At 34.9% G+C, this 27019-nt stretch overlaps 3 protein-coding genes across 4 annotated transcripts; 1 reads left to right on the top strand and 2 right to left on the bottom strand.

The window, feature by feature from the left end:
- The first annotated feature begins 1180 nt into the window (after positions 1 to 1180).
- On the top strand, positions 1181 to 12115 carry LOC107779552 (putative LRR receptor-like serine/threonine-protein kinase At1g06840). Of its 2 annotated transcripts, none has more exons than XM_016600000.2 (21): positions 1181 to 1706; positions 2274 to 2388; positions 3686 to 3839; positions 4624 to 4695; positions 4825 to 4896; positions 5224 to 5367; positions 5461 to 5532; positions 5788 to 5859; positions 5995 to 6069; positions 6732 to 6800; positions 6915 to 6983; positions 7123 to 7194; positions 7286 to 7369; positions 7511 to 7579; positions 7946 to 8454; positions 8545 to 8703; positions 8814 to 9094; positions 9457 to 9508; positions 10188 to 10438; positions 10945 to 11079; positions 11537 to 12115. In XM_016600000.2, exons 2-21 carry the CDS (start codon positions 2295 to 2297, stop codon positions 11885 to 11887), a joined length of 2856 nt encoding a protein of 951 aa, XP_016455486.1. In that variant the 5' UTR covers positions 1181 to 1706; positions 2274 to 2294; the 3' UTR covers positions 11888 to 12115. The 2 variants fall into 2 exon arrangements, with proteins under 2 accessions (XP_016455486.1, XP_016455487.1); XM_016600001.2 differs by having other exon boundaries at positions 1570 to 1706; positions 2244 to 2388.
- A 458-nt stretch (positions 12116 to 12573) lies between these two features.
- LOC107779551 (protein RETICULATA-RELATED 3, chloroplastic) lies at positions 12574 to 14781 on the bottom strand. Its single transcript, XM_016599999.2, has 2 exons — positions 14517 to 14781; positions 12574 to 14063 (listed from the first exon to the last, which is right to left on the bottom strand). The coding sequence occupies exon 2, from the start codon at positions 14048 to 14050 to the stop codon at positions 12941 to 12943; it is 1110 nt and encodes a 369-aa protein (XP_016455485.1). The 5' UTR covers positions 14051 to 14063; positions 14517 to 14781; the 3' UTR covers positions 12574 to 12940.
- Positions 14782 to 19075: 4294 nt separating this feature from the next.
- Positions 19076 to 25741, bottom strand: LOC107779550 (KH domain-containing protein At3g08620). Its single transcript, XM_016599998.2, has 7 exons — positions 25528 to 25741; positions 25308 to 25399; positions 23821 to 23972; positions 21501 to 21617; positions 21281 to 21397; positions 19882 to 20025; positions 19076 to 19533 (listed from the first exon to the last, which is right to left on the bottom strand). Exons 1-7 carry the CDS (start codon positions 25614 to 25616, stop codon positions 19387 to 19389), a joined length of 858 nt encoding a protein of 285 aa, XP_016455484.1. The 5' UTR covers positions 25617 to 25741; the 3' UTR covers positions 19076 to 19386.
- Positions 25742 to 27019: the final 1278 nt, after the last annotated feature.

Genomic DNA, 27019 nt, shown 5'->3' with positions numbered 1-27019 from the left:
TTTTATGGGATAAACACTGCGTAATCATCTCATTTAAAAATTTAGACTTTAGAGATAGTACATTTTTCTTTACTTAATTAAATCTTCTATCCTTGACTTTCACAGATTGAAAATACATATGAAACAAGATCTATCATTCAAAATTTTTACACAGTCAGAGACAATGAGCTATTGAAGCATATATTCAACACAAGTCTGTTAAATTGTACGGTCATCTAACTAAAAAATCGAACCATATTAGAAAATGAATATACTTTTATTTATTTAGTTATATATTCAATATGCATATGACATACCAGTTCTTTTTTCTAGGGGTCAAACACGCGAATTATGTGATCATCTTATTTAAAATTTTAGATATAATACATTATTTTTTTACTTAATTAAATCTCCAGTGGTGTCCTTGACTTTTACAGATGAAAATACATATGAACCAAGATTTATCGTTCAAATTTTTTACACAGACAGAAACAATGAGCTATTGAAGCATATATTCTACACAAGCATATATAATTGAAAATGCTTGATATATATATCACATAATTAGGATTCAAACTGGAATGCGACAATATATCAGCAAAAATATACGTCACGAGACATGCTACGATTTAGGAATTCTTCTTGGCTTGTTACAACTTTGGGACTTTTGCTATACTAAAGGTCGTAAAAGCCATTGTCATCAAATATTTGGACGTCGAGAATTAATTAACTTCCCCTCTGCGTGACGCTATACTTATATACAACAACAGAGCAGTCATCGTCCCAGCTTTGATACATATTCAATATTGAGTACTTAAGTTATATACATCATAATATTGAAAATAAGACCGGTTACTAAGTAGTCATTAGTCAATCTCTTCATCAATCTCGACTGTATTGCCATTTTAGACTTTATTATGTCTCCACGTATTTTCGTTGCGGATTATAAATTTATGCGTAAAAATTACAGTAAATAGTAGATATAATCTCATAATTTTAAAAATATAATAGGTTTAATATTAAAAAATTTAAAGGTTAAATCCCGGATCCGCTCAAATGTCGGCCAGCAGCATCCAAGTATCCAACAGCCAACTGCTCAAAAGACTTTATTTCACCTAAAATAATCCAAACACCAATAAGTCATCTTTTTTCTTTTTCCAAATATATCAACCCCCCCTCTCTCTCTCTTCCCGTACGTATCTATCCACTGTTTGGTTTATGTATTTATTGTTGAAGGAATCACGACAAGGACAATATTGCCATCATCTCTTAATTTCGAACGTATTTACATATATATATATATTTCCATGTCACTATCACATCATCAGCCTTCTTATCTCTCTCATGGCAAAGCATTCCCACACAAAATCCTTAATCCCACTTCTCCATAGCTATTAATTATGGCTAAATTACTTCAACAACCCCAAGCATATATATATAAAGCCTGCGCTCTTCTCTTTTGAGATAAAATTATGGGTCTTGTTTGAATTTTGTGGACGAAATAAGAAGCTCACTGTTGTTGATTATACCTGCATTTGGTACAAAAGGATATTCAAAGGAGTTTATAAAGGTCTTGGTCGATCACTTCACCATTGCCTTGATGTTTTGGATTGAATATTTAACATGGTATAAGAGCCGATGTTTAGCAAATTATTTAATTTAACACTTATACATCTGCATTACACTGCCGAAGAGTGTCGAGTTGCGCGCCTAGTGTTCTACATCAGGTATATTATTCCAACTTCTAGTCGCACCAAAAAAAAATTGGAATTGGCTACTATTGTTAAATGGGATTAGCGATGAATTTTTCTGTGTAACTATAGAATTTGTCTGTCGCTAGTTGCTGTTTTATTTTAGTAGTGAGTGTTTATAATATAAGTGTGGTGAAATAATGTGGGTTTATTTGGAAAGAACCATGTTTGTGTATTTTGTAGTTTCTCCTCTGTTTGCTTTAAAACCGTTGAGCAGACAAATTCGGAACTTTTCTTCTGCATGTTGCAAATAATGGTAATTAGGCTAAGGTAGTTTGGCTTATTGACTAATCAGAAATTCAGAATGGTTCTCTGGAACAGCAAAGTGTTACTACGTCTAGCACTTCCTTCCTTAACTATAGTCAAACTCATTTGTAACAGCTTTGTCTGATTCGAAATTTTTTGGCTGCTATAATAAGTGTTGCACTCGAAAAATTAGGTCCAAAGAAAATTTGGCCATTACTATTTAATTTTTTCTTTCCATATTCCTAATGTTTTTTTATGGCTCGTTAGAATTGAAACTGGCAACCTATCTTTGGCCAGATATTTTCCTAGAGCTTGAAGATGGAGGGAGTAAGATATTCTGGATATGTTTTTACTACGGCAATTTATTGTTTTATGCTACTTACAGTTGCTCAAGTTACTCATCCTTCTGAAGGTTGGCTTTCTTCTCTTTTTCTTAATTAAAGTTTATATTATCTTTCTTACAGAATTCTTGAGCACAATTTAATTTATGCTTGGATGCATAAAGGGTTTTGTTGTCAATTATTTATTTTTATTTCATAAAAATAGAAGTGCTTTCAGTAATATCTAAGTAGATACATTTTTTACAAGATCCTTTATGCTAATTAATGGTTAAAATGTCTTGCAACAAAACTTTGAGCTAACTTTCACAATGGTCTGTTCTCCACAATTCATGTGGTATATCTCAAAAGACTAGTTCTTTGCATTTTTTTACCCACACAAATTTTTGATTTGTACTCTATTCTTTGTCCTTTTGCGATTTTCCTCCTTATGTTGGTATCATTTTTTTATTTGCACCATTGTACGTAGTGTTTAATTTGCCCCTCCTTTTGATTGCAGCCAAGGCAAGAATGCCACCATTTTTTTTAATTTGCGAAATCGTAGCGTTTTATTCGTGAAGAGGAAAATTAAGAATAACACTACTCCCTCCGTCCTAATAATTTATGTGAAAGGTGTTATCATTACAAGAGTCAAACAAATTTTTCTATTACCGTGATTCTTTTTAATATGTGACTTATCGTACTTTTTAGATTGTTTCTAAATATGTTAATTTTTCTCAAAAATTTAAAGATTTTATAACTAAATTCACAGTTAAAATTAAGATGTTTGAATCTCAAATAACCAAAGTGTCACATAAATTGGAGCATTCGGAAAAACTAAATAATACTACTATCCCTTCGGGATGACCCAATTGGTTTGGCGGGAGGTCATCCATATAGATGACCTAAGTCGCACCTATCCTAGAGGGCTTGCCTAGATACTACTACTCAACAACAACAACCAAGAGTAGATAGTTTATTTGCGATAGACCCTCGGCTGCCACCACAGCAATCCACTATTGTCAAAAAAAAAAAAAAAAAACTACTGCTCAAGCGCGCTGGAATTAACACTATGTTTCATCGTCTCTCTCGTCTTGTTACTACATAAATTTCAAACTTGCCTTTCAATAACTCCATTTCTCTTACGTTGTCAATGTATTCTCCCTTCACTTCACTAACTTCATCAGTTCCCTCAATCTCAAATTCTTAATCACTTTCACACTTAAATATGGCATCTTGTTTGTATTAGTCCATGTTAAAAGCAGGTTTGAGCATCTTTTTGATAGAGCTGATGCTTAATTTCTAAGGAAAATTTTATTTTATGGGTACATTTTCCATACTGAGATGATCAATTATGAATATTAACCATTTCCTATATATTGCCATTTGCAGTCTCAGCTTTGGTATCTGTAAAAAGTGGTTTAGTTGATAATAAGGAGTATCTGAAGGATTGGCAGAAGGGTACTGATCCATGTTTATCAAACTGGACTGAAGTTTATTGTTTTAACAAAGTTGGAGAATATGGGTACTTGCATGTCAGAGAGCTGTATGTTACTCTTCTCTATTTTATAATCTACTAAGAAGAAACTTTATTGTTGCATAATTAGGTTGATTAATTTGTATTTCTCATGCCATTTAAAAAATCTTAATATTATCTTTCCTTATATTCTTGTATTCTCTGATTTCGCTTCGGCTGTCCTATATTCTCGCATTTTATGATTCTTTAGATTTCTATTACTTCATGTTTGTCTCTTTCGCTCTGGTATCTATCTTGTTGTTGTTATTGCTTATTGCTACTGCTTCTTTTTCGTCTTTCTTTGAGCCGAGGATTTATTGGAAACATACTCTTTACCTTCACAAGATAGAACTAAAGTCTGCGTACACATTATCCTCCCCAGACCCCGCATGTGGGATTACACTGGATTTTTTTTTTTTGTTATTGTTGTCGTCGTCATACCTTAGTCGTTAACAAATCATCTCGTGTTTACCCTTAACCGTAACATAGCTCTAACCTGAAATATAATGAAGGGTAATATATTCAAAAAGAAGATTTTTCCGAAGTATTTAGACAAGTGGAATCACATCCGTCTATAGCTCCGTTAAAATTAGGGTAAATATGTAGCATTTGCTAACGGCAGCAGTATGAATGGTCGAAAGTATAACGGAGAATAAAATTGAGATATTTGATATAGTAGAGAGGTAAATTTGGATATTTTCCCGAGATTTTATAATTAGCTGCAACCTCTAGCAAAAGATGTCTCTTTACTACTACTATCTTGTGTGAGTGCAATGCATGAAACGACATTAAACATCTTTTTCTCCTTGTGCAGCCGTTTGATGAATATGAATCTTTCTGGAAGTTTAGCTCCTGAGCTTGGACAACTATCCCATCTTAAAATTATGTGAGTTATATTATTTCACATATAACATTATTCAATATGTAATAACAAATTGGAATTTTTAACTTATTTTTCTATTATATATGCAACTTACGATTTTATAAAATATATTTATAATTCTCTTTCTCATAGGAATTTCATGTGGAATGATTTGACTGGAAGTGTACCGGGAGAGATTGGAAAAATCAAGTCTTTGAAACTTCTGTAAGTTGAACGGAATTCAGTTCCTCTTTTTATTTGCTTCCCTCTTGATTTACTAATGTTAAAGCCTAATGAAGGGGAGCCTTGGCGTAACTGGTAAAGTTGTTGTCATGCGACCAAGAGATCACGGGTTCGAGCCGTGGAAACAGCCTATTGCAAATAGCAGGGTAAAGCTGCGTACAATAGACCCTTGTGGTCCGGCCCTTCCCGGACCCCGCGAATAGCGGGAGCTTACTGGACTGGGCTGCCCTTTAAAGCCTAACGCTTGTGAAGAATATGTTCTAAAACTTTGTCCATTGGTTTGATCCAAGTGCAATTATGTTGATGTAGGCTCTTGAACGGAAACCGATTTTCAGGATCTTTACCTGATCAGCTTGGATATCTCTGGAACCTGAGAATATTCCAGATAGACCAGAACCAGATATCTGGAAGCATTCCTAAATCCTTTTCCCATTTAAATAGTATGCAACATATGTGAGTGCAACTCATTTTTATTGTTATGAAAATTGGAAGAAATCTAAGGTTTTATCTTTGTTTATCTTATGTGAACATATCTTGTGTCTGCAGCCACTTCAACAACAACTCATTAAGTGGTCAAATCCCTAAAGAGCTTTCCAATATCTCCACTCTGATTCACTTGTAAGTTAATGGAAGAGATTCTTCTTAGCTTCTCTTTCTCAGAACACGTTTGTCGAGGGTCTATTGGAAACAGGCTCTCTACCTTCACTGGGTAGAGGTAACGTCTGCGTACATACTACCCTCCCCATACCCCACCTGTGCGAATATATTGGGTTTGTTGTTGTTGTTGTTTTCATAAATTTAGAATAACTTTATCTGTTTTTGCCTGTAAACTAATGGAGTAATGTTTTTGTGATGATACTTTTTTGTCAACAGGCTTTTGGACAATAATAATCTTTCAGGATACCTTCCTCCTGAGTTTTCAGCATTTCCGTCTATTCGGATAATGTAAGTCCCTACACACACACACATATATGATATGCATATATTGAACCTCATGTGTGACTTTGATCAGCTGTATTTTTCTTAAGAGGTATAACTATATCTTGACAAGCAACTCTCTTTCTGAATTTTCTTATGCAGCCAACTTGATAACAACAATTTCACCCGTTCCGAGGTTCCAGCTTCTTATGGAAACATTTCATCATTAGTGAAACTGTAAGTGCTCCTTGAACATGTTTTTCTCTTTTGTTCTTTTCTTATCCTCTTTTCCTTCTTTTAGTTTTTCACTTGACCAGACGAGGTTAATTTATCTCTATGACACAGCATTATTTAGTTTTACATTTGAAGGACTAGCACAGTAAAGGTTGTAGCTACTAGAGCAATGAGGGAGGTGACTCGATGATTAAATTTGTGCTATGCGCCTTTGAAATTTCAAATGCTTCTTCCTCCTGTCTAATATTACGTGCGATTTAGAAATTGTTTACTGCCTTTATCAATTTTTGAAATTGTTATGTCTACCGTGAAGGGGAGCCTTGGAGCAACGTTAAAGTTGTCTCCGGGTGACCTATAGGTCATGGGTTCAAGCCATCGAAGCAGCTACTAATGCTTGCATTAGGTTAGGCTAATTACATCACACCTCCTGGGGTGCAGCCCTTCCATGGACCCTGCGTGAAAGCGGGATATCTTGTGCACCGGGCTGCCTTTTTTAATGTCTGCCGTGAGTAGTCTTAATTTACATGCATATATTGGACAATGTATATGAAAGAGAATGTTCAGTACATCTTATTATGATGGATTGGGTAGATAGAATAAGACGTAAAGTTGAATCCTATTGCACCTACTCAAATGGAGATGCAATGCTTCTGTTAATATTGCAGAAGTCTCAGAAATTGCAAGTTGCAAGGATCCATTCCTGATCTTAGCAGAATACAGAACCTAAGCTATCTGTAAGTTCAAGTTTACAATAGTTTCTTCTACTTCCTATACTTCTTGCTTCATGATTATTTGACTAAAAAAAAAATCTTCTGAAATGTTCAACTTCCTGCTTACTGTTTATACAGTGATCTCAGCTGGAATCAACTGTCTGGATCAATACCTCAGAATAAGCTTTCCAACAATATGACAACTATGTATACTCCGCGGTTTCTTGCTACATGATTTCTTCATATATCTAGTGTCTCATTTCAGCCATATTTTTAGTTCATTATTTCTCTGTATTTTTCCTGTCATCTGTCCTCATCTAATGCGTTGTACATATTCATAATGCAGTATTCTGTCACACAATCGTCTTGATGGATCTATTCCGAAGAGCTTTCAATCTCTTCCTTCTTTGCAGAAACTGTGAGGATCTTCACTGTCTTGCAATATTATCTCTTTAGTATTTTGTAACTCAATTTATGTATAACGAATCGACTGGACGGCCTTGTCACAGGTCAGTGGAGAACAATCTTTTGAATGGTTCCTTTTCTACCGACATTTGGCAAAAGAAGTTTACTTCAACTTCCAGACTTGTGATGTAAGATCTGATGCCAAATAGTAACATCAAATTTGTGATATTAAATAGTACTATCATTTACTTCAGGAATGAACCTTTTCACAGAGGTCTGGATTTTTATGAGGGAGTTTTCTAACCCTTCTATCTTCTTTGCAAACCTAGTGATCTTCGGAATAATTCACTTTCAGACATTTCGAGTACTCTTGAACCTCCTCCGAATGTCACTATAAGGTATGGTTTTCCTTTCCATATTCAATGAGAAAACTTACGAGATTCCATTGATTACTCATTGTATGATCTCACTCACTTCATCTCCACATTTCAATAATAAAGGAATCTTTACACAAATAGCAGACCAGATTCATTGTTTACTTTTCCTAGCCGGTATACATAGATTATAGATTGATTATATACAGTTATACACATGTTATACATATATTATACATTCTCGGTCCGCGGACTATTTTTAGTTTACGCAATTGGGTGGATGGCTATTTAGGTTGATTCTTCAATGATTAAAGGACATTAACCTCAGTAAGTGATTTCTGCTAACTTTTGGCAATTCTTCTGCTCCTAACATTATCAGACAATTTTTAGGTTGCAGGGAAATCCTGTGTGCAGCAATGAGAATGTAAGAAACATCATCAAATTCTGTGGTTCTGAAGCCAGAGCAGAACATGAGACAAGTAACTCGACGAATGTAAATGGCTCTTGTCCTATTCATGCATGCCCTAAGGATAACTATTATGAATATGTCCCAACATCACCTGTTCCTTGCTCTTGTGCCTCACCTCTAAGAGTTGGATGGCGGCTGAAAAGTCCTAGTTTTTCTTACTTTGATCCATATGCGCATTATTTTTTGCTGTATATGACTAGTGATCTTCATTTGGACCTTAACCAAATGTTGATTGAATCAAGTTCTTGGGAAGAAGGACCTCGTCTCCGAATGCACTTGAAGGTTTTCCCAGCAGTTGGTGTCAGTACATTTAATAAAAGTGAGGTCATTCGTATCAGCGAGCTTTTCTCATCTTGGGATATCAGTGTAGTTGACCTTTTCGGACCTTATGAACTTCTTAACTTCACTCTGCTGGGACCTTATTCGTACTGTAAGTTTTCGTAGCTTCAATGTATCTCTAGTCCAACTTTAAATGATTCCTCGATTGAGTTAAATCATGTGGATCCGTGTGTTGCTGCAGTGAATCCTGATATTCAAGCTAAACATAAAAGCAAAGGTGCTTTGATAGCTGCAATTGTAGCAGGTGTTTTTGCTGCATTTGTTTCAACAATTATCGCTGTGTTAATCAAAAGACAACATGCCAAATACCAAAGCATCTTATCATCTAGGAAACGTTTATGTAAGTTGTCTCATTTGGTAAGCTTTACCTTTACTTTATACGAATATGTTTCTTTCGACTCTTTTCTGCAAAACTGACAAAGCTTATAAGGTTTAATATCTTAATTCCAGCCTCAAGGCTCTCTATAAAAATGGATGGCATTAAAAGCTTCACTTTCAGAGAAATGAATATTGCCACTAACAACTTTGATAACTCAAATCAAGTTGGGGAAGGAGGATATGGGACTGTTTTTAAGGGAATTTTAGCTGACAAAACAATCGTTGCTATCAAACGAGCAAAAGAAGGATCGCTACAAGGGCAAAAGGAATTCTTGACAGAGATATCGTTGTTATCAAGGTTACATCACCGAAATCTAGTTTCGTTGCTAGGATACTGTGATGAAGGAGAACAGGTATGATCAATCCACTCACACTGTATGCTATAGCATCTCTTTTGTTAGTTTTCAATCTTTTCCTACGAATTGCGAGTCATTAGTTCTCACATTTCTTTAGTATACGCCTGAAATCATTGCTAGAAATCTTTCAGACATCACGTTTCTTAGTGTGCAAATTACATACTCCGTTTCAATTTATGTGACACACTTTCCTTGTTAGACCATTCCAGAAATAACGACACATTTTATATCTGGATTCTTTTTCATTCTCTCCACTTTACTAGGAACCTTTCCCTAAATGTAAAAGTATTCATTTCCTGTTGATGCATTAAGAGTCATAAAGTGAATAAATTAGTGTCTTCCTGTTTATGCATTTGCAGATGCTGGTTTATGAGTTCATGTGCAATGGAACTTTGCGAAACTGGATTTCTGGTAAGGAAAGAGTTCCCTGGATTCTGTTCCTCGTCGATTCTGATCCATCATTTTCATTTTCTTAGTATTTTATTAAAGGCAGCTAAGAGCCAGGGAGGGGCATTTGATATTTTTCTTCTTTTCTTTTATTTATAACTGTTGTTATCCCGATCAGGTTGCATGCACCTCGACTAACTAATTCACCAAATACCTGGTAATTTGCATGCACCTCGACTAATTAATTCACTAAGTACCTGCTACCTCTCGCCAACATAGGTATAATTCTACCTACTGAGACATAGGCAGATGGCTCACTCTGTTGGGATTGGAACTTCGGTCCCCTAAGATTTTATCCGGCTTTTCGACCGCCACTCCTTGGAGCTAGATTTCATATATTTTTATATTCCTTAAACAAGTACTACTATCTTTGGATTGGTACGGTAGACTGGTAATATATGCTCTTAAATATTGTTTTTATGTGTAAATGGAGATCAGATGTCAAGAAGCTGACTTTGATCTAATAGTTGTATGTCACTATGTCTACATAGATATCACCTAAATAAGAGCCAACAACCACATCTAGGAAATTGAAAAGTAAACTTCATGGTTTTCCTGATCAGGTTGCTGCTTTTATTCTTCAACTTTTGATCAATTTGATTATAGAAAATAACATTTGATACCTTCCCATTTTTTTTGACAGTTACATGTAAAGAGAGTTTGAAGTTTGGAGCAAGATTACAGATTGCATTGGGTGCAGCTAAGGGCATCCTTTACCTTCATACAGAAGCTCACCCGCCGATATTCCACAGGGACATCAAAGCCAGCAATATTCTTCTAGACTCTAAAATGACAGCTAAAGTAGCTGATTTTGGATTGTCTAGGCTTGCACCTGTCCAAGATGATGAAGGTGTATTACCTAATCATGTATCAACTATTGTGAAGGGAACACCTGTAAGTCTAAACTACATTAATCATTCAACTGATTCTTTCTTTTTTTAATCTACTTGTGTAGACAACGGGAGCCTTCGCGTAACTGGTAAAGTTGTTGTCATGTGACCAGGAGGTCACGTGTTCAAGCCACAGAAATAGCCTCTTGCACAAATGCAGGGTAAAGCTGCTACAATAGACCCTTGTGGTCCGGCTCTTCCCCGGATTCCGCGCATAGCGGGAGTTTCGTGCACCGGGCTCCCCTTTTTTTTTGTTTGTGTAGACAGAAATTACAATAAGATTTTGATGGCTTATTTAATACTTTGACAATGCTAAGATAACATTTCCTCTACCTTATAAATTACAGCATCTCCTCTCCTAAAAGTTCAGCTATTGCAGTATCAAAAAAGACAATATACCATTCCTTGGATGCTTAAACTTTTCCTTCTTTTTTTTTGTCCATTTGACCTTGCTATATTTACACTAGTATCACTGAATTGGCTCTATTGATACTCCACTTGTATATGCAGGGATACCTTGATCCTGAATATTTCTTGACCCGTAAATTGACTGATAAAAGTGATGTCTATAGTCTTGGAGTTGTATTTCTGGAAATCTTAACCGGCATGCGCCCAATCTCACACGGGAAAAACATTGTTCGCGAGGTATATCTTTCAAAGACAAATACTTAAGTCCAATTGCTTGCATATGTTTGATAGATGGTTTATCCGCGCACATGACTATTGCAAGGGTAGGGACAAAGGCAAATTCGAAATTTAAACTTGATGGGTTCAGCTTTTAATCTTCTTAGTTCTTACCGCTGAATACATTGCACTTTTCAAATGATGCTTTTAGAATTTAATATTTGTTAGCGTTTTAGTGATTTTCATGTATGTTTTACTTGGTGTTTGAATCCATCATTTGTATGGTGCATCCACCTCCGGGTAGGGAAGGGATAGGGGAAGTGCGAACACTACCTTTTACACAATCTTTCCTTGCATTTCTGCAATGAGGCTTAATGCCTCGAACCCGTAACATATAGGTCGCAAACAGAGCAACTCTGCCATGTTTAATAGTCCCTTTCGGAAATATTGAATTACCCCCTTGAACCATCAATGGCAGGTACACTTGGCTCAGGACTCGGAGAAGATGTACTCAGTCATGGACAGTACAATGGGACCTTATCCTTCTGAATGCATGGAAAAGTTTGCGGCTTTGGCCCTTAAGTGTTGCGAGGACAAACCAGAAGACAGACCTTCAATGTTAGAAGTGGTCAGGGAGTTGGAAACTATTCAATCTATTCTCAACATGATTCCAGATACTGAAGCCGACACAGTAGATTCTAAAGCCAAGTTTAATGAACCAAAGTCATCGTCTTCATTTTCCGAAACCACTAGCAGAGATGCATTTCTATCATCTGATGTAATGGGAGGTTACAGTTTCAGTGGTGTCAGTCTCACTATGCCTCGCTAATAGTTGCTTATCTTTTTGTATATTAGAAAATTCAGTATGTAGAATAGGGTATTAACACACTATGCCTCGCTAATAGTTGCTTATTATTTGTATGTTAGTATGTAGAATAGTTTATTATCTTTTGTATTAGAAAAAATAATATGTAGAATAGGGTATTGTCACACAACTCAGAAGGTATACAACTTTCCTTATTTTCCAGATATGTAAAACATACTTTATTTGGGACTACACACTTTATTTAGGCAGTCCGCTGGATAAGGCATTCCGTATTAACGTAGGGTAGGGGAAGGGCCGCACCCCAAAGGGTATGATGTAGATAGCCTACATTAACGCAACATTAGTACCGATATGTTGTATCAGCTCAATTATTAAGCTTTCACCCTAATAGGTAACTTCTAATTTGGATCTGTAAAAGCTGATGCATTGTAGTGTCTAGAGAAGTACAGAAATAACCACTCAATGTAAAGTCAACAATAAGCTTGTTTTTTCTACTTGGAAGAACATTACCTCATAAGGTAGGGGTAAGGTTGCGTACTCATTACCCTTCTTAGACCCCAACCCCACTTATGGGATTACACTGGGTTTTTTGTTGTTAGAAACATTAACTCATAATTTCCACACAAAAAGAAACAGAAAAAAAAAGAAAAGAGAGGCTATCAAACCTATTAGCTAAGTAACACACAACAAAACAGGGAAAACCATTTTGCTTGCCTTTCCTCTTTAGTTACCTTTCCATGCAGCAATTGAGAAACAGAGTGTTGTCGTTAGATGTTTTTCACATAATATCTCATCTTCAACCATAGAAATGAAAATAAAACAAACCTCAAACCAATATCAGAACTCCTATTCTGTTCTAGGGAACCAAAGCTAGACATGGTTGACTCACTCCAAGCTCCTTAGAAGTACAAGAAGCCAGAATTTCTTGGTTGACTCACTAACATAATTCATCTTATTTATAGATCATATAATAAGAGACAAACGAAAGAAATGCTCAACCAGGAGGGAGGAAGCCGGTTTTGGATGGCGTATTTTAGAAACAAATACTGATAATAATCACTTCGAAGCAGAATCAACAGTATGCATATTGCCATTCTGGTCCAGCAACCTCTCTTTCTCTGCAACTAATCCGTCTTCAACGCCAACTATCTTTCCTTCATTTGCTTTCTGCGAACCTGTCATCTTCGCCAAGATGACGAATGTCGCTCCCCCAAGAAGGTTATTCACACATCTCAAAACCACAACCGAGGACTTAAATACCAAAGGTGGAAGACCTTTGGCTAGCACAAACTCAATACCGTTAAGTGTTTGATATCTTAAGTTACTACTGATTCCCATATGTATTGCCCAAGTTGCAGCATTTAAAAGTGTTGGAGGTGGCTTGTTTGGCGTTTCGAAATTCGGATCCATCTTTTTCCTCATCTTGATTAAACCATTAGATAGTGCAGTTCCAACAAGCCCTGCGGTAAATCCAACTGCAGCAAACTGAGTTCCTTTATACACAAAAGTTCCAAGCCTACTCAACAAACCATAAGAACCGGGCTGAAACATGTGGCTTGGCGGACAGTTAGCGAAAATCGAAGGCAGCGTTTGAATCGAAGCGGATGCAGTTGGTGCCAATAAATACATCAACACAAAGTTCATAATTGATCCAACAACAAGTGTTGAAAACACGAAATCGAGTTCATTAAGTCCGAAATTAGGCCTAGATGCCATGTCACCAAGAACATTAGCACTTACACCAACTAATTCCTCCATTAGAACCTTAAAAGGAAACTGTGGATCTGCAGCAACTCTTGATCTCCAACCATTAACAAAAGCACCAATTGGTCCAATACTATCCCAAGAAGACTTTGAATCTTCTGAATCTCCACCCTTACTCCACCCCCCACTATCACCACCCCCACCCCCACTACCCCTTCCAATCCCAATACTTCCTCCATCACCACCACCAGCACAAGGAACTTGAAACTTCAGCAACAAATCTTGATCCAACTTATTAGAACTAATATGGCTATTTTTTAAAGGGTTAAAGCAGAGTTTTTGCTGGAACTTATTGCCACAAAATCTGTTTGAGATACCAGAAATGTAACAACTTTGGTTTAAGTTATGATTCTGAGAGTAGCCAGTAAGTGGAGTGTAACAAAGTTGAGACATCGCCACCATCTCTACCACCACCCTAAAATGGGAAAAATAAAATAGTTGGTATTATTATTTACTATTACCTCCGTTCCAGTTTATGTGAAACTATTTAATTTTTGGTCCGTTCCAAAAAGAATGACCCCTTTCTAAATTTGGAAATAATTTTGTTTAAACTTACAATTTTATGAAGCTTTTATAAACACACAAATACTCTGGGCCCTTCTGAATTGTTTAGGACCACAAATTACAAAAAAATATATTTTTTCTTAAACTAAGTGCTCAATCAATCAGGTTCACATAAATTTGTAACGGAGGCAGTACTATATATCAACATTCAATAAGTTGATCTACAGTACTCAAATAATGGAATCTTGAAAAAACAAAGGCAGCAAAAAATATATCTTTCATATAAGAAGATCATTCACTAAAAGATCAAATTTTTATGGGTATTAGGAGTTAACAAGAAATCAAGAAAAGGAAAAGGGGTTACCTGTGAGAGGTTTCTGAGCTTTACTTTGGAAAAAGATGATTTCTTTCAGCAGCTACAGAATGTAATAATCTCAGATTCTCAGATCAGCAGAGGAAAAAAGATGACAGTGGCTTTACACCTATAGCGGCGCTAAAATGGGGATCTGCATGCAAAAGGAGAGGTTAAATAAGGGAAACTATTAAAATGACCTAAATACAGGACGGCAGAGGCGAGGTTAAAAAAACGAAAAAGATATGACAAATGGACGGTGTCTGAACTGCGAAGCAGTAGGAGGGTACACGTAGCATAAAATATGAAGAAAACCTTGTATTTAGAGTAGGTAATGATAATGGCCCACTGGGCCTAAATGATGGCAAATGGAAAAATCACTAAAATGGTTGTCGGTTCACTTCTTCAGTCATTGATCAGCACCTACTCAGGGTTGGTGGCTTTGAACAAAGTAATTAATTTTACTTGCTCAAAGATTTACACTTAATAAAGATATATATACTCTTTCTTTCTAGATCAAAATATAAAATTAGTCGATTGGCTAAAATTCTAGCTAAAGAGTATATAAAATAAATATATTTTTTGTATACGATATACATATATATATATATATAAAAATATACTATATTTTATCGCCTATTATTTCTGAGAGCGGCTAAACATATATATTTTTTTTTTGATTTTCTAGTATGCGCTTTGGAACCCAACTAATTTAGATTCACCAGACAATTTCGCTTTGAAAGTAAATTCGTAACAAGACGATTCGACATCTTTGGTTAACGATGAATTGTGTACTTATCAACTCACACGACCTAAGATATACTCTTTTTTGTTTTCTTTTATATGGCACTTTTGCTTGTGAGCTAGGAATGTTCAAAATCGAACTGAAATCGAAGCTTAATGGCTTATTGGTATTGGGTTAGCGGTTTAACGGACGAGGAATATATTAAAATTTTTTTATTAACGACTTATCGGTTTGGGGACGGATTATTTAATTTTTTTAACGGATAATCCGTTAACCCGTTATATATATATATATATATATATATATATATATATATATATATATATATATATATATATATATATATATATATATATATATTATACAGATGCAGAAAGAAGGGGTGAAACTAGATACTTTTCTTCTTAACAACATGCTCAACTTGTATGGTCGTCTTGGTCAATTTTCAAAAATGGAAGAACTCTTAACTGTCATCGAAGTTGGACCTTATGTAGCCGATATCAGCACCTACAATATCCTGATCAATGCATATGGACGATCAGGATTTATCAAAAAAATGGAAGAGATTTTTCAATCACTTCCTGCAAAGAACTTGAAGCCAGATGTGGTTACTTGGACTTCCAGACTTGAAGCATACTCTAAAAAGAAACAGTACCAAAGATGCTTAGAAATATTAGAGGAAATGATCGATGAAGGTTGCTATCCATATGGTGGAACAACAAAAGTGCTCCTTTCGTCTTGTTGGAGTGAAGATCATATTGAACAAGTTACAAATGTAATTAGATCAATGCACAAGAATGTGAAGACAGTACAATTGGTTTGAAATAGCTCATTTAATTTCCAGCAATATGTACCGCCCAACACTGTGTCGAATTATGTTAAGTTTCAATTAACTGAAACTAAACTGATAACCGCCCGATAATAGTTAAATCGATATCAATCCGCCCGATATCTTATCGGGTGGCTAGCGAATTAATACATTTAAAACCCGATAACCGATAAGCCAAACTGTTAAGAGTAAATAACCGCTGGATCCGCCCGTTAATCAGCCCTATTGTCAGCCATAAAGATGTCATGATACGTTTATAAGTTTAAAAATATTTTGGTATGTTCCTACATTTTAGTTGAAGTTTCTCTTCATCAAAAAATATTTTGGTATGTGATATTTTTCTCCCTTTAAAATCGTGCATCATTAAAAACTGTCACAAAAGTTAAACCAAGAAAGAATTATTTTAACCATTATTTAATTATATATATACGCAAACTGAAAGCAACATGTATATACCAGCACACGCTGCCTTATAGGCCCATCCAAATTTTGGCTGTCACGTTTTCAGAGTTTGGTAATAGGCTACTACTAGGCGTACAAACAAAATCGATGAACCGCACTAAATCGATAATCCGAGTCAAACTGAAAAAAAATATTCGATGTGGTTTGGTTTGGTATTGGAAAATAAAACCCGACCATTATTGATTTGGTTTGGTTTTAACTAAAAAAGAGTCAAACCGAAACCAAACCAATCCAATAGTACATTTATATAATTTTTAAAAATATTTTATACATATAAATATTTATTGTAATGTAATTTATAAATATTTTTTAAACTTTTTCACAGTTTTATCTTTTAACGTATTATTTCAAGTTTAGACTTAGCATTCTTGAATAGTAAATAAATTTTAAAGCTCATAAATGTAGTAACTCAAACAAAGTTCAAATCAATACTAATGCTAACAAAAGAAATTCAATTCAATACTAGGAATGACGATAGTGTTGAATAATTATTTTAGTTTTACATTGGTTTATAATGAAAATGCATAACTTAGTTTATCTTTTTCTTTAGTACTTAGTTATGTAATTAATATTAGTACTTATTAGCTAAACTTATTGAAGCATGACCTACATAGTATTTTTAGATTATGTTAATTTTTATTATGGCTTATTAATTAGTAATATTTATGTAATTTTATTATTCTATCTTTATTATTGAATATTTTAGTATAATGCTATGACTTATCTCATATTATTGTGTTAGTTTCTTGGAAAATACATTATATAATTGTATTTTACTAGGACTTAAGAAATATTTGGAGCACAAGTTACATATTTTATATGCTATGAAGACTTTACCGGAAAAAAATCTGAAAACCCGAATAAACCCAAAAACCCAAGAAAAACGAGATTGAAAAATCTGACTTTGTTGGTTTGGTTTGGTTTGGTTTGGTTTATAAATTTAAAAATCCGACACCATTAATTTAATTTGATAATTGAAAAATCTGAACCAAACTTACCTGATTGTACCCCTAACCGCAACCTATGCACTAAAGTCAAATTTGAGGTTCTTTTTTATGTACTTTTCTTGATTTTGTCATAAGGTGTCACCTTTTCATACTCCACATTTATGGGGTTACCTTTTCGTACTCTTATTATGCCATGTCGAAGCCAATTGATCTAAATTTGAGGTTCTTTTTTATGTACTTTTATTGATTTTGTCATATGGTGTCACCTTTTCATACTCCACATTTACGGGGTTACCTTTTCGTACTCTTATTATGCCATATCGAAGCCAATTGATCTAAATTACAACGAAAAAAAAAGCCAAAAATATCCTTGAACTATTTGAAATAGTTCAAAAATATATTTTGTTTGTTTTTTGTACCAAAAATCTCTATGTCGTCTATGTTTTGGATTACAAATGCCCTTAAATCATTAGTCTTGCCATTGAAGGTGACATGACAGTCCAACTAGGTTAGATTTGCTTACATGACCATCCACCTAAGCAATCCAGCATGACAAAATTATTTTTTCGAAAAAAATATTTTTCCAAATTTTTTTATTAAAATACAAAATCAACACTTATTCCGAAAAAAGTAAAAACTTCCGGAAAACGACATATGTCTCTCTTTATTTTTCTGGAAAATAACCCCCAAATATTTATTTTTCCGGATTTTTTTTACCTTTTTCGGAATAAGTATTGATTTTGCATTTTAATTAAAAAATTCCAAAATAAATAATTTTTCCTCAAATTTTTTACTTTTTCGGAATAAGTATTGATTTTGTATTTTAATAAAAATTTCCGAAATAAATAATTTTTCCGGAATTTTTTTACTTTTTTCGGAATAAGTGTTGATTTTGTATTTTAATAAATATTTCTAAAATAAATATTTTTTCCGGAATTTTTTTACTTTTTTCGGAATAAGTGTTGATTTTGTATTTTAATAAAAAAATCTGAAAAAATATTTTTGTCATACTGGATTGCTTAGGTGGATGACCATGTAAGCAAATCTAACCTAGTTGGACGGCCATGTCACCTTCAATGACAAGTCTAACGGTTTAAGGGTCATTTGTGGTCCAAAACATAGACGGCAGAGATATTTTTGATACCAAAAACAAACGGAGGGCATTTTTGAGCTTTTCCCGAAATTACAATGGTATATGTACCCTCAACATCATAAGCCACCAAAGTTATTCTCTTGGGTCATTGAAGGGAAGCTTGGCGTAACAGGTAAAGTTGTTGCCGTGTGATCAAGTCACGGGTTCAAGCCGTAAAAATAACCTCTTGCAGAAATGCAGGGTAAAGCCCTTGTGGTCCGACCCTTCCTCGAACCCCGCGCATTGCGGGAGCTTAGTGCACCAGGTTGCCCTCAGCATGAAAGTAAAGCTATAATCCGCACATAACCTTTCAAGAACCACATACATGAATCTGAGTCTAGTAAAAGCAACTATATGGGTGAATTCTATGATAATAATTTTTCAATGTAACTCGACTCAAATGGCAAAGCTGAAGAAAGACCTATATGCTTAGAAAACACTACACTGAGACAGTAATAATGTAATATCTTATATTGCAATTACTAACACAAAAATAAATCCAATGGAAGAAGTTTACAAGAACTGGCATGACCAAAACTAATTCAAAGAGCCAACTATATAACCCACGAGATCTATTCTTCCTCTATACTCTCTTTCTTTTTGTTTCTTTTGTTGAAAAAAAAATAAATAGAAGTCCACAAGCCAACCACAACGTCGCCCGCACAAGGGACGTGTTTAGTATGAGATATGTTGAGAAGAATACTCTGGCATGACTTTAAGAATTCAAGTGAAAATGGGATCAACAACTTGAATGTCTGAACTAACTCTCAACGGCCGGTCTTGGGACGTTTCAATCCACCACTATTGAAAGGAGAGACACTGCCACTTGGTCCAGGACTCTCTTCCCTGAAATTTGAATTTAGCATGGAAAGTTCGTACAATTGTTGTCTCTTTATATAATCTTGTGATTCGTCCTGTAAATGGTAGCATTGCATAAGAATAAGGCAGCAAGTTTAGACGACATGCAAACTGGTTTATCTTGATTTGTCTTGAAATGAGCCTAATTAGGCAAAAGGATCGCAGCCAAGTTTTGTCTACTGCGTGACAAGTTGTTTTGGTGTCAGATACTTAAACTGGCTCTGCCATCATAGAGCACCTATATAGTCAACTACAGTAATATCTTTGTGTAAATAAAGTAGTCAGCTGTTAGTATTTTGAGAATCGTGTCCTTTTCGTGAGGAGTAATTAATTGCATGTGCAGTTTAATTAATAGCATAAAGTCCTGAACAAATCTCAAAGGAGGGGTAATCGGAGATACATACCACTGGCTTGAGCAACTCCTCTATTATTTCTTGTGCCTGTCTCAATCTAATATCCACGATATTGGCTGGTAAATCCGCCTCGATTAAAATATGGAGTGGTTCATTCAGGTGCTCATATCCTGGTATTCCGCGTAGGTTCTCCTCCTTGAGATTATCAAGCATAAAAATATATTAGAACTCCAATTATCAGCTCGAATAAATGGCCTATTAAAATTTTGAAAGAAACCTTCAAAAGTAAATCTGGTTTACAGGAAGTAAAAGAAACAAGCTGATTTAGACAGAGTGGTAACTTGACAATCAACTGCAGAGTAGTGAGTCTAAGTTGGTCCTCATTGATCTCTATAGATAAAATTATTGATACCAATTTCGGTCCATAACTCAAATCAACTAAGCCTTAATCTGAAACTTGGTTCAACACATTTAACAAAAATACTTAAGAGTATAAGCATTAGACAGAATATTTGAACGCTAACGTTCCTATACTTCCTGTTTTGTACATAACTGATCATTGTAGCAAAGCTCTAATAGGTGCAATACAAATCTATCACATAATCAGTTTCTGTAAAATTGGCTGAAACTCGATCCACACCAATCTTTAGCTTTTCGTAAACTTAACAGTACTTTTAATGCTCATGACAATTTCTTCATTTAGACCTAACTAGTAAGATTTCCACTCCCGAGGCCCCATCGACTCTCTCTCTTAACCTCCTTCATTTCTACGGAGTACCTTTTTTTCGGGTTTACTACTGGAATATCAGAAATAGTCTTCTCTATTGCTCAAGATAACTAATACAGTAGGTGAACTTATAGGAAAAATGATAATTAACAAGTCAATAGATGTATAAATATACAACTTAGGTGATGACCAAAAAACCAGCTATTTATTAAAAAGTAAAAGGGGGAGATCTAATCAAGATTTTGTCGTTCCTTCACTTGTTTTATTTGTTTTAATTAATAGGTACTTTGCCTCCAGCCAATAATCAAAACGGATGGTGAAATATATCATACCTACCTTTTAATGATATTCACTTTAGATTAGTCAGTTCATCTCTTTACTGACCTAGCTTACAAGATCAATATAATCCTTCTTATATGAAGATAACTAAGAGAAAGTAGGCCAGAAAACTGTACAGATATTAATTAAAAAAAGAAGAAAGAACACAGTTTGCTGAAGTTTTGCTGGACAGGCATTAACTTAAAATTATCTCATCTCATTGGGATGATTAGATATATGAGATGCTTTTGTTCTGAACTACTTGTGAAAAGAAAGTTATACTCAACAAAATCATCTTGGATACTTTGCAATTAGTAGAGGTAATAATTGGTAATTTATATACACATGAAACTATGAGCTAGTCAATCAGACAATTCTACAGAGAAAGAATAGAATATTAGTTACCTGATCGGGGTCCTTTATTGACCCTCTTCCTCTAATATATACACGACATCCTGTAGTAGCTTCCACCTGTTTCAAGGAATTTCCCCTCGGACCCAGAAGTCGCCCAACAAAATTGAACTGAAATCCAAACAGAAGTTAGATCAGTCACGTATTTATTTGCCCCAAGTAAAACTATACAGCACTGACAGCCAGTGTGCGAAATCAAGAAATAAGCCCTTACATTTGGATAAGTTTCTAATGGAATTTCTAAGCGCAATATCCTTTTCACAGTGTATGAACTAGGACTTGCTGGTGCCCCATGCCAGTCCATTGACATTCCAGAAGGTCCACTTAATCTCTGCAAAAAATTCAGAAACTGGTATTTAGGATAAAATAAGGAGAATACATAAAAAATAAAAATAAAAGAAACCGGTTAACACACAACACAAAGTGCTTGACACTTTGGAAGCAAAAAGACAAAAAATCCATAGCTATATTCTTGAGCATTAAAAATCAACTATCAAATGAATCACCAGCATGGGCAAAATAAAGATGCACACAGTTTAAAGCTTAACTAGTGTGAGAGACTGAATTTCATTATAGGATGTGCTAACTTGATATAACGGCTCAAAAGTTCTAAAACAATCTGTATCTTCACACATTCACCAATAAGTTTCACATTCTGATCTTCAGGCTGCTATGCTTAAAGAAATGACTCCCGGCAGACACATTTACTCCCTTTTCCTCATAATTAAAAAAAATAAAGAAATGATAAAAATAAAATATTTAGTGGGCCAATTCTGTAGTGTAAGGGTCTATCTATACTCTTTTAGGTTGTCAATATTCTGACATTTAACTTGAACATTGACATCTTAAAGGAGAAACTGATAGCAATACCACCGCTGAAAGAAACATTCTTGTTCCAAAGCTGTACGGATAGACAGCCAAATCAGACATTCATGTCAATCGTGTTACCTAATATTTTTTTGTCGGTGACAAATTGTATGTCCATAATCAATCGTATTCACAACCTTGGCCTCGGTATTACATGGAATGCAAGTCAATAACTTCAGAAACCCCTAATATTCTTGTTTTTAGATCAAACGGATAACCATCTTCTGATGCTACTGGACAAAAATGACATGTGAAGTAATCACAAGAACCAAGAGAAGTCCCAAACCTGATCATTGCAGAATAATATCCTCTCCTTTACGTATATAAAGGTCACAAATAGTTGGAACAATCATCACCTTAACATCTAAACCTTTACTATCCAACTTTTAGGCAAATATTTGGGCAAGCTCATCTCAGGTTTGGGTTGGTTCCAGCTAACCTTTGTTCAGACCTTGATTATGGACTCTTGGACATTAGCATGCAATTGGAAAGGAGGAATGCCAGGATTCATTATTTTGTTCATTCTCCTACTAAGCGAAGAACCCATCTCTGACCTTGGTGGCAAGTTTACCTGGTGACTGTGCTTTAGGATAGCAGTTTGCCTAGTGAATTAGTTGAGGTGTGCATGAGTTGACCCAGAGACCATTGCCATTATAAACAGAAAGAGGTCTACATGAAATATGTAGTGACTGAAATGTTTGGGCTTGGCTCAGCTCACTTGTCGAGCTGCACGAGCCTCCAAATGCCTCAAAGCAAGTGAAGCTTTTTGGGGTAATTACCATGTATCCTTCACCTGCTCCGTGACAACGGCGGTACCTCAGAACAGATTTAACTAGCTAAACATCAAATGACTAATGGAAGAAGAAACGAGCTGTTCAAGTCCTACCGCCACGTCTTTAATGGTATGTATCGAAAGCTAAGAACCTAAGCTCTTTGAAGAATAGGAACTTAGCCATTATCCACTTAATAACAACTTACCTCCAACTTGTACTGTGGAGAAAAATCATAAAATTCCTGCCAGCTACTAAACTTTTTGCTGAATCAATAGATCTAGATTTGTATAGCTCTGATACTACGGCTTTTTTTCTTTTAATTCATCGACTTCCAGTCTTCACACTCCCTTGGTGCTCAAATCAATTCGATAGTGCTTATTCAAGAAACAATGAGATCAAAAAAGTGTCAGAAACTTCTGAAAGTTAAACATGCATAAAAGCTAATGATTCATTTCTGCACGATGTTGTATTCAGATTCATTTAAATTTAGTGACACGAATAGTAAGGATTCATACAACCGACCCAAAACCAACTCATAATTGAGGTGTAGTTATTGTTGTTGTTGTTGTTGTTGTACTCAAATGCAGAAACAAGAAATATGCTTATAACCAGAAGTTCACAAAATATTGCAGCCTGAAACCATTTGACTTTTATTACTTCTCAAAGCTCAGTATACGTCAGTTGCCTCAGTACCTAGTTCCAGTGAAGTAAAAATATACCAACAATTATATCTATTACTTTAAGTAGACCACGTAATTGCATTATTTGTTTACGAAGTCACCACAGGATTAAACCTATATGTAACGCAGAGACAGTAAAGGGACAGTCCTTTTAAGAGAAGAACTCCACCACATGTGGACAACTTGTCAGATATAAGATCAAAAGTCCAATTACCTCCTGCGCAAGTCCGCTCCAACCACCTAATCCAGTTCCAGCAACATTTGACATAACGTTTGCTGAAGTCATAGGGCTTGGACTTCTATGCCGAAATCTGTCTAGCTCGCCAAGAATCTGGTTTGGCGTCATTCCTGATACCCTTAAGATCTCTGAAAATCAGAATTATGTTATGGTAATCAATCACCGAATCAATATTTCAAAAGTAACACAATAACTATGACAAAAAATGGATAAATACCCCGTAAGATCGCTCAAACTCATAATCTACTTATTTTGATCAAGCTTCAAATAAATAGCAGTATAACTGTGATGTGCAAAATTATTTAACAACAGAATGGGCATCATAATCACATCAAAAGCTAGACAATTTAGTACCACAAAATTAAGAGAAATAAACATATTACGCTACCTCTACCTGGAGAATGAAGATTACGATTTGAGTAACACTCACAACTATTGAGTTCTTAATAACTAAAGCGCATATCAACCAAACTAATCCAGATCAAGTACATTAACATGAAGAGCATGCTTTTAAGAATTTGCACCTAAACAAATCTTAAGCTTTCCAAAGTGGCCAGATAACTCTTTCAAGTTTTAAGCAAAGCCAGAATAGAATGTCCACTCTCAAGTAGGTTATTCCACGAAGACTGTTCTATCACCTAAGTTGAAATTTCCTCAGTTTTTCATTAGTAAGCTTTCGGAAAACTAGTAACAGGATAACGAGCTGTCCAAGTTATAAAAACCCCGAGACCAACATTTCAAAGTTGAAGAGCTATTTTTAACAATGCACTAAAAGCAAATTCTGATGAGCTTGAACTCATTCTCCTAAACCTATGAAATGAAATAGGTTGGCCATGTTTTTACAATTTATACAGGTTAGGAAAGATACAACTTGCTGAAGAAAGATAAACTCTTTTTATGTTCTTTAACCTCCTCCAATCAATTGTATAATGTTATACTTCAGAGTCCTGTTCGTTAACCTCAAGTTGCAAGTAAAACTTTTTTTTAAATAACGATGCGCACACCTCGACTAAATCAAGTTGCAAGTGAACCTTCTTCACCAGAAATGAAATGTCTCCTCCAATGCCTCCAGGATTAAATTACTTTCGTTTCATAAATCAAATACATTCCAACAACAGAATCATACATAAACCTACGGTTTACACAGAATCCAAAAGGGGGTAAAATCTAAAAAAGGCAAATTCTTTTATTGGACCACAACCCAATCATATTGGAAAGCTGAGCAAAAACAACAATAAAAAATACAGTGTATTTCCATAAGTGGGGTCTGGGAGGGCGGTGTGTACGCAGACGTTACCCCTAACTTTGAAAAGGTAGAGATATTGTTTCCAATATATCAAAGAAAAGTCGAAACCAATGGTGATCCATGTAGGTAAAAACCAATCAAGTCAGATCTATCACATCATCTATAATACAAGGAATCAAGAAAATATGCAAATGTGATTTTAAAAAAATGGAGTTACCTTGATTCAAGAGAGTGCTACAAATGGGAAGAACTTGCATGAATGGACCAACCTTTTGATGTTCAGCCAACAGTTCTGACAAGTACTGATTACTAACATGTTCCAAAACACACATATGGCAATCACAATCCGCATAGTAAATTCAATCCAAATAACCAAAAAAGAATGTGGAATTCAGCAACATAAGATTAAACAAAGAAATGAAAGGAGCCATATATACCTGTCAACATCTGGATTAGAAGTTCTAATCTGGGGAGATGCAGCTCTAGAAGGTGAGAAGTTGTGATTATTATTATATAAACCTGACATACTTAGCTTTTTTTCAGGCCTAAGTACATAAGTTAAGAGTCAAATGGGTTCCCAGTATATACTATGCAGCTGCAGAAGACAGAGAAAAACAGACAAGTGTTAAAAGGTCTGTGAAATTCCCAGAAAGGCAGACAAAATCTTTTTCTCTTTTTTCTTTTTCTTTTTTTTTTCTCTGTTTTCTAACACTTGGATTGTGAGAAAAATACTTATGTAAGTAGGCGTTTAGTCATAAAAATTTATAATTTTAAAAAAAAAAATAGTGTTTAGAGTTAAGTTGAAAAATAGTATTTAGAATTTAAAATTATGTTTGGAGTTTTGTGAGTGAAAAAAAGAATTATAAATTTTGATTTTGAAAATATTATTTTCAAAAAAAATTTAAAAACTTTTAAAATTTTATGGACAAATATATTTTTAAAAAAGAAAAGTGTCGGGAAAAAAGGGATAGACAAATGGATACTAAATATAAATAAATTGGTGTATAATATAGGTAAATATTATAGTCTAGGAGTTAGACTATTGTCACCTAAGAATCTGCTGTCACCTTCTGTATTCTGTCGTTTTTGGTGTGAATTCAAGAAAATTATTAAAGGAAAATTAAATCACGAAAATTTGAAAAGTAGATTCAATAATTGCGTTCGGTAGGTGCGCACATGAAAGCAAAGATTTTTTTACTGATTTATGATACGAGGTGGAGAAAATCCAGGTAGGATTTGTCTTTTTGTGGGGTTAATATCACAAAAGTAATATAGTAAAATTTTGGGATAATACATACTTTCCCCCGATCTAGTTTTAGTTTTACCAAATCCTATGACCTCCCTGAATATTTTTAAAACGAAATAAATACCCCTTAGCGATGATTTGGCACAAAAAGTGAGCTCATTCTCTAGGAAGTACGTGAGAGGGAAAAAAATAAGTTAAGATTGACTAATGTGTACAACTGTCATTTCTTAATTGGATATAATTAATTATGATTTTTCCTTCCCTTCTTTCCCGATTTTCATTTCTAAAACTCAGCCATGGCACTGCATTTCATTTTTGACTTATAATATTTTATTCTTATCTCCAACACCTCCTAGAAAAATTTCCCAAAAGTACATGGTAGATAAATTTGCGCATGAAAAATTAGTAAGCAAAAACGGAAACCATCACGGGGCCTTGACTAGAAAACAAACAACAACAACAACAATAACAAAAATTCACTATAATCCCACTAGTGAGGCCTGGGAGGGTAATATGTATGTAAATCTTATCCCTGCCCGAGTAGACAGGTTGTTAGGCTCTCTCCCTCCAAGGACTTTCCACTCTACTCTTGGGATGACTCGAAATCACAACCACTTTGCTCTTGGGATGACTCGAAATCATAACCACTTGGTTGGAATTGAAGGGTGCTCACCACTGTAGCA

The sequence above is a fragment of the Nicotiana tabacum genome, chromosome 24 (genome assembly GCF_000715075.1).
Source record: "Nicotiana tabacum cultivar K326 chromosome 24, ASM71507v2, whole genome shotgun sequence".
Classification (NCBI taxonomy): Eukaryota; Viridiplantae; Streptophyta; class Magnoliopsida; order Solanales; family Solanaceae; genus Nicotiana; species Nicotiana tabacum.
This window is presented reverse-complemented; position numbering and strand designations above follow the sequence as displayed.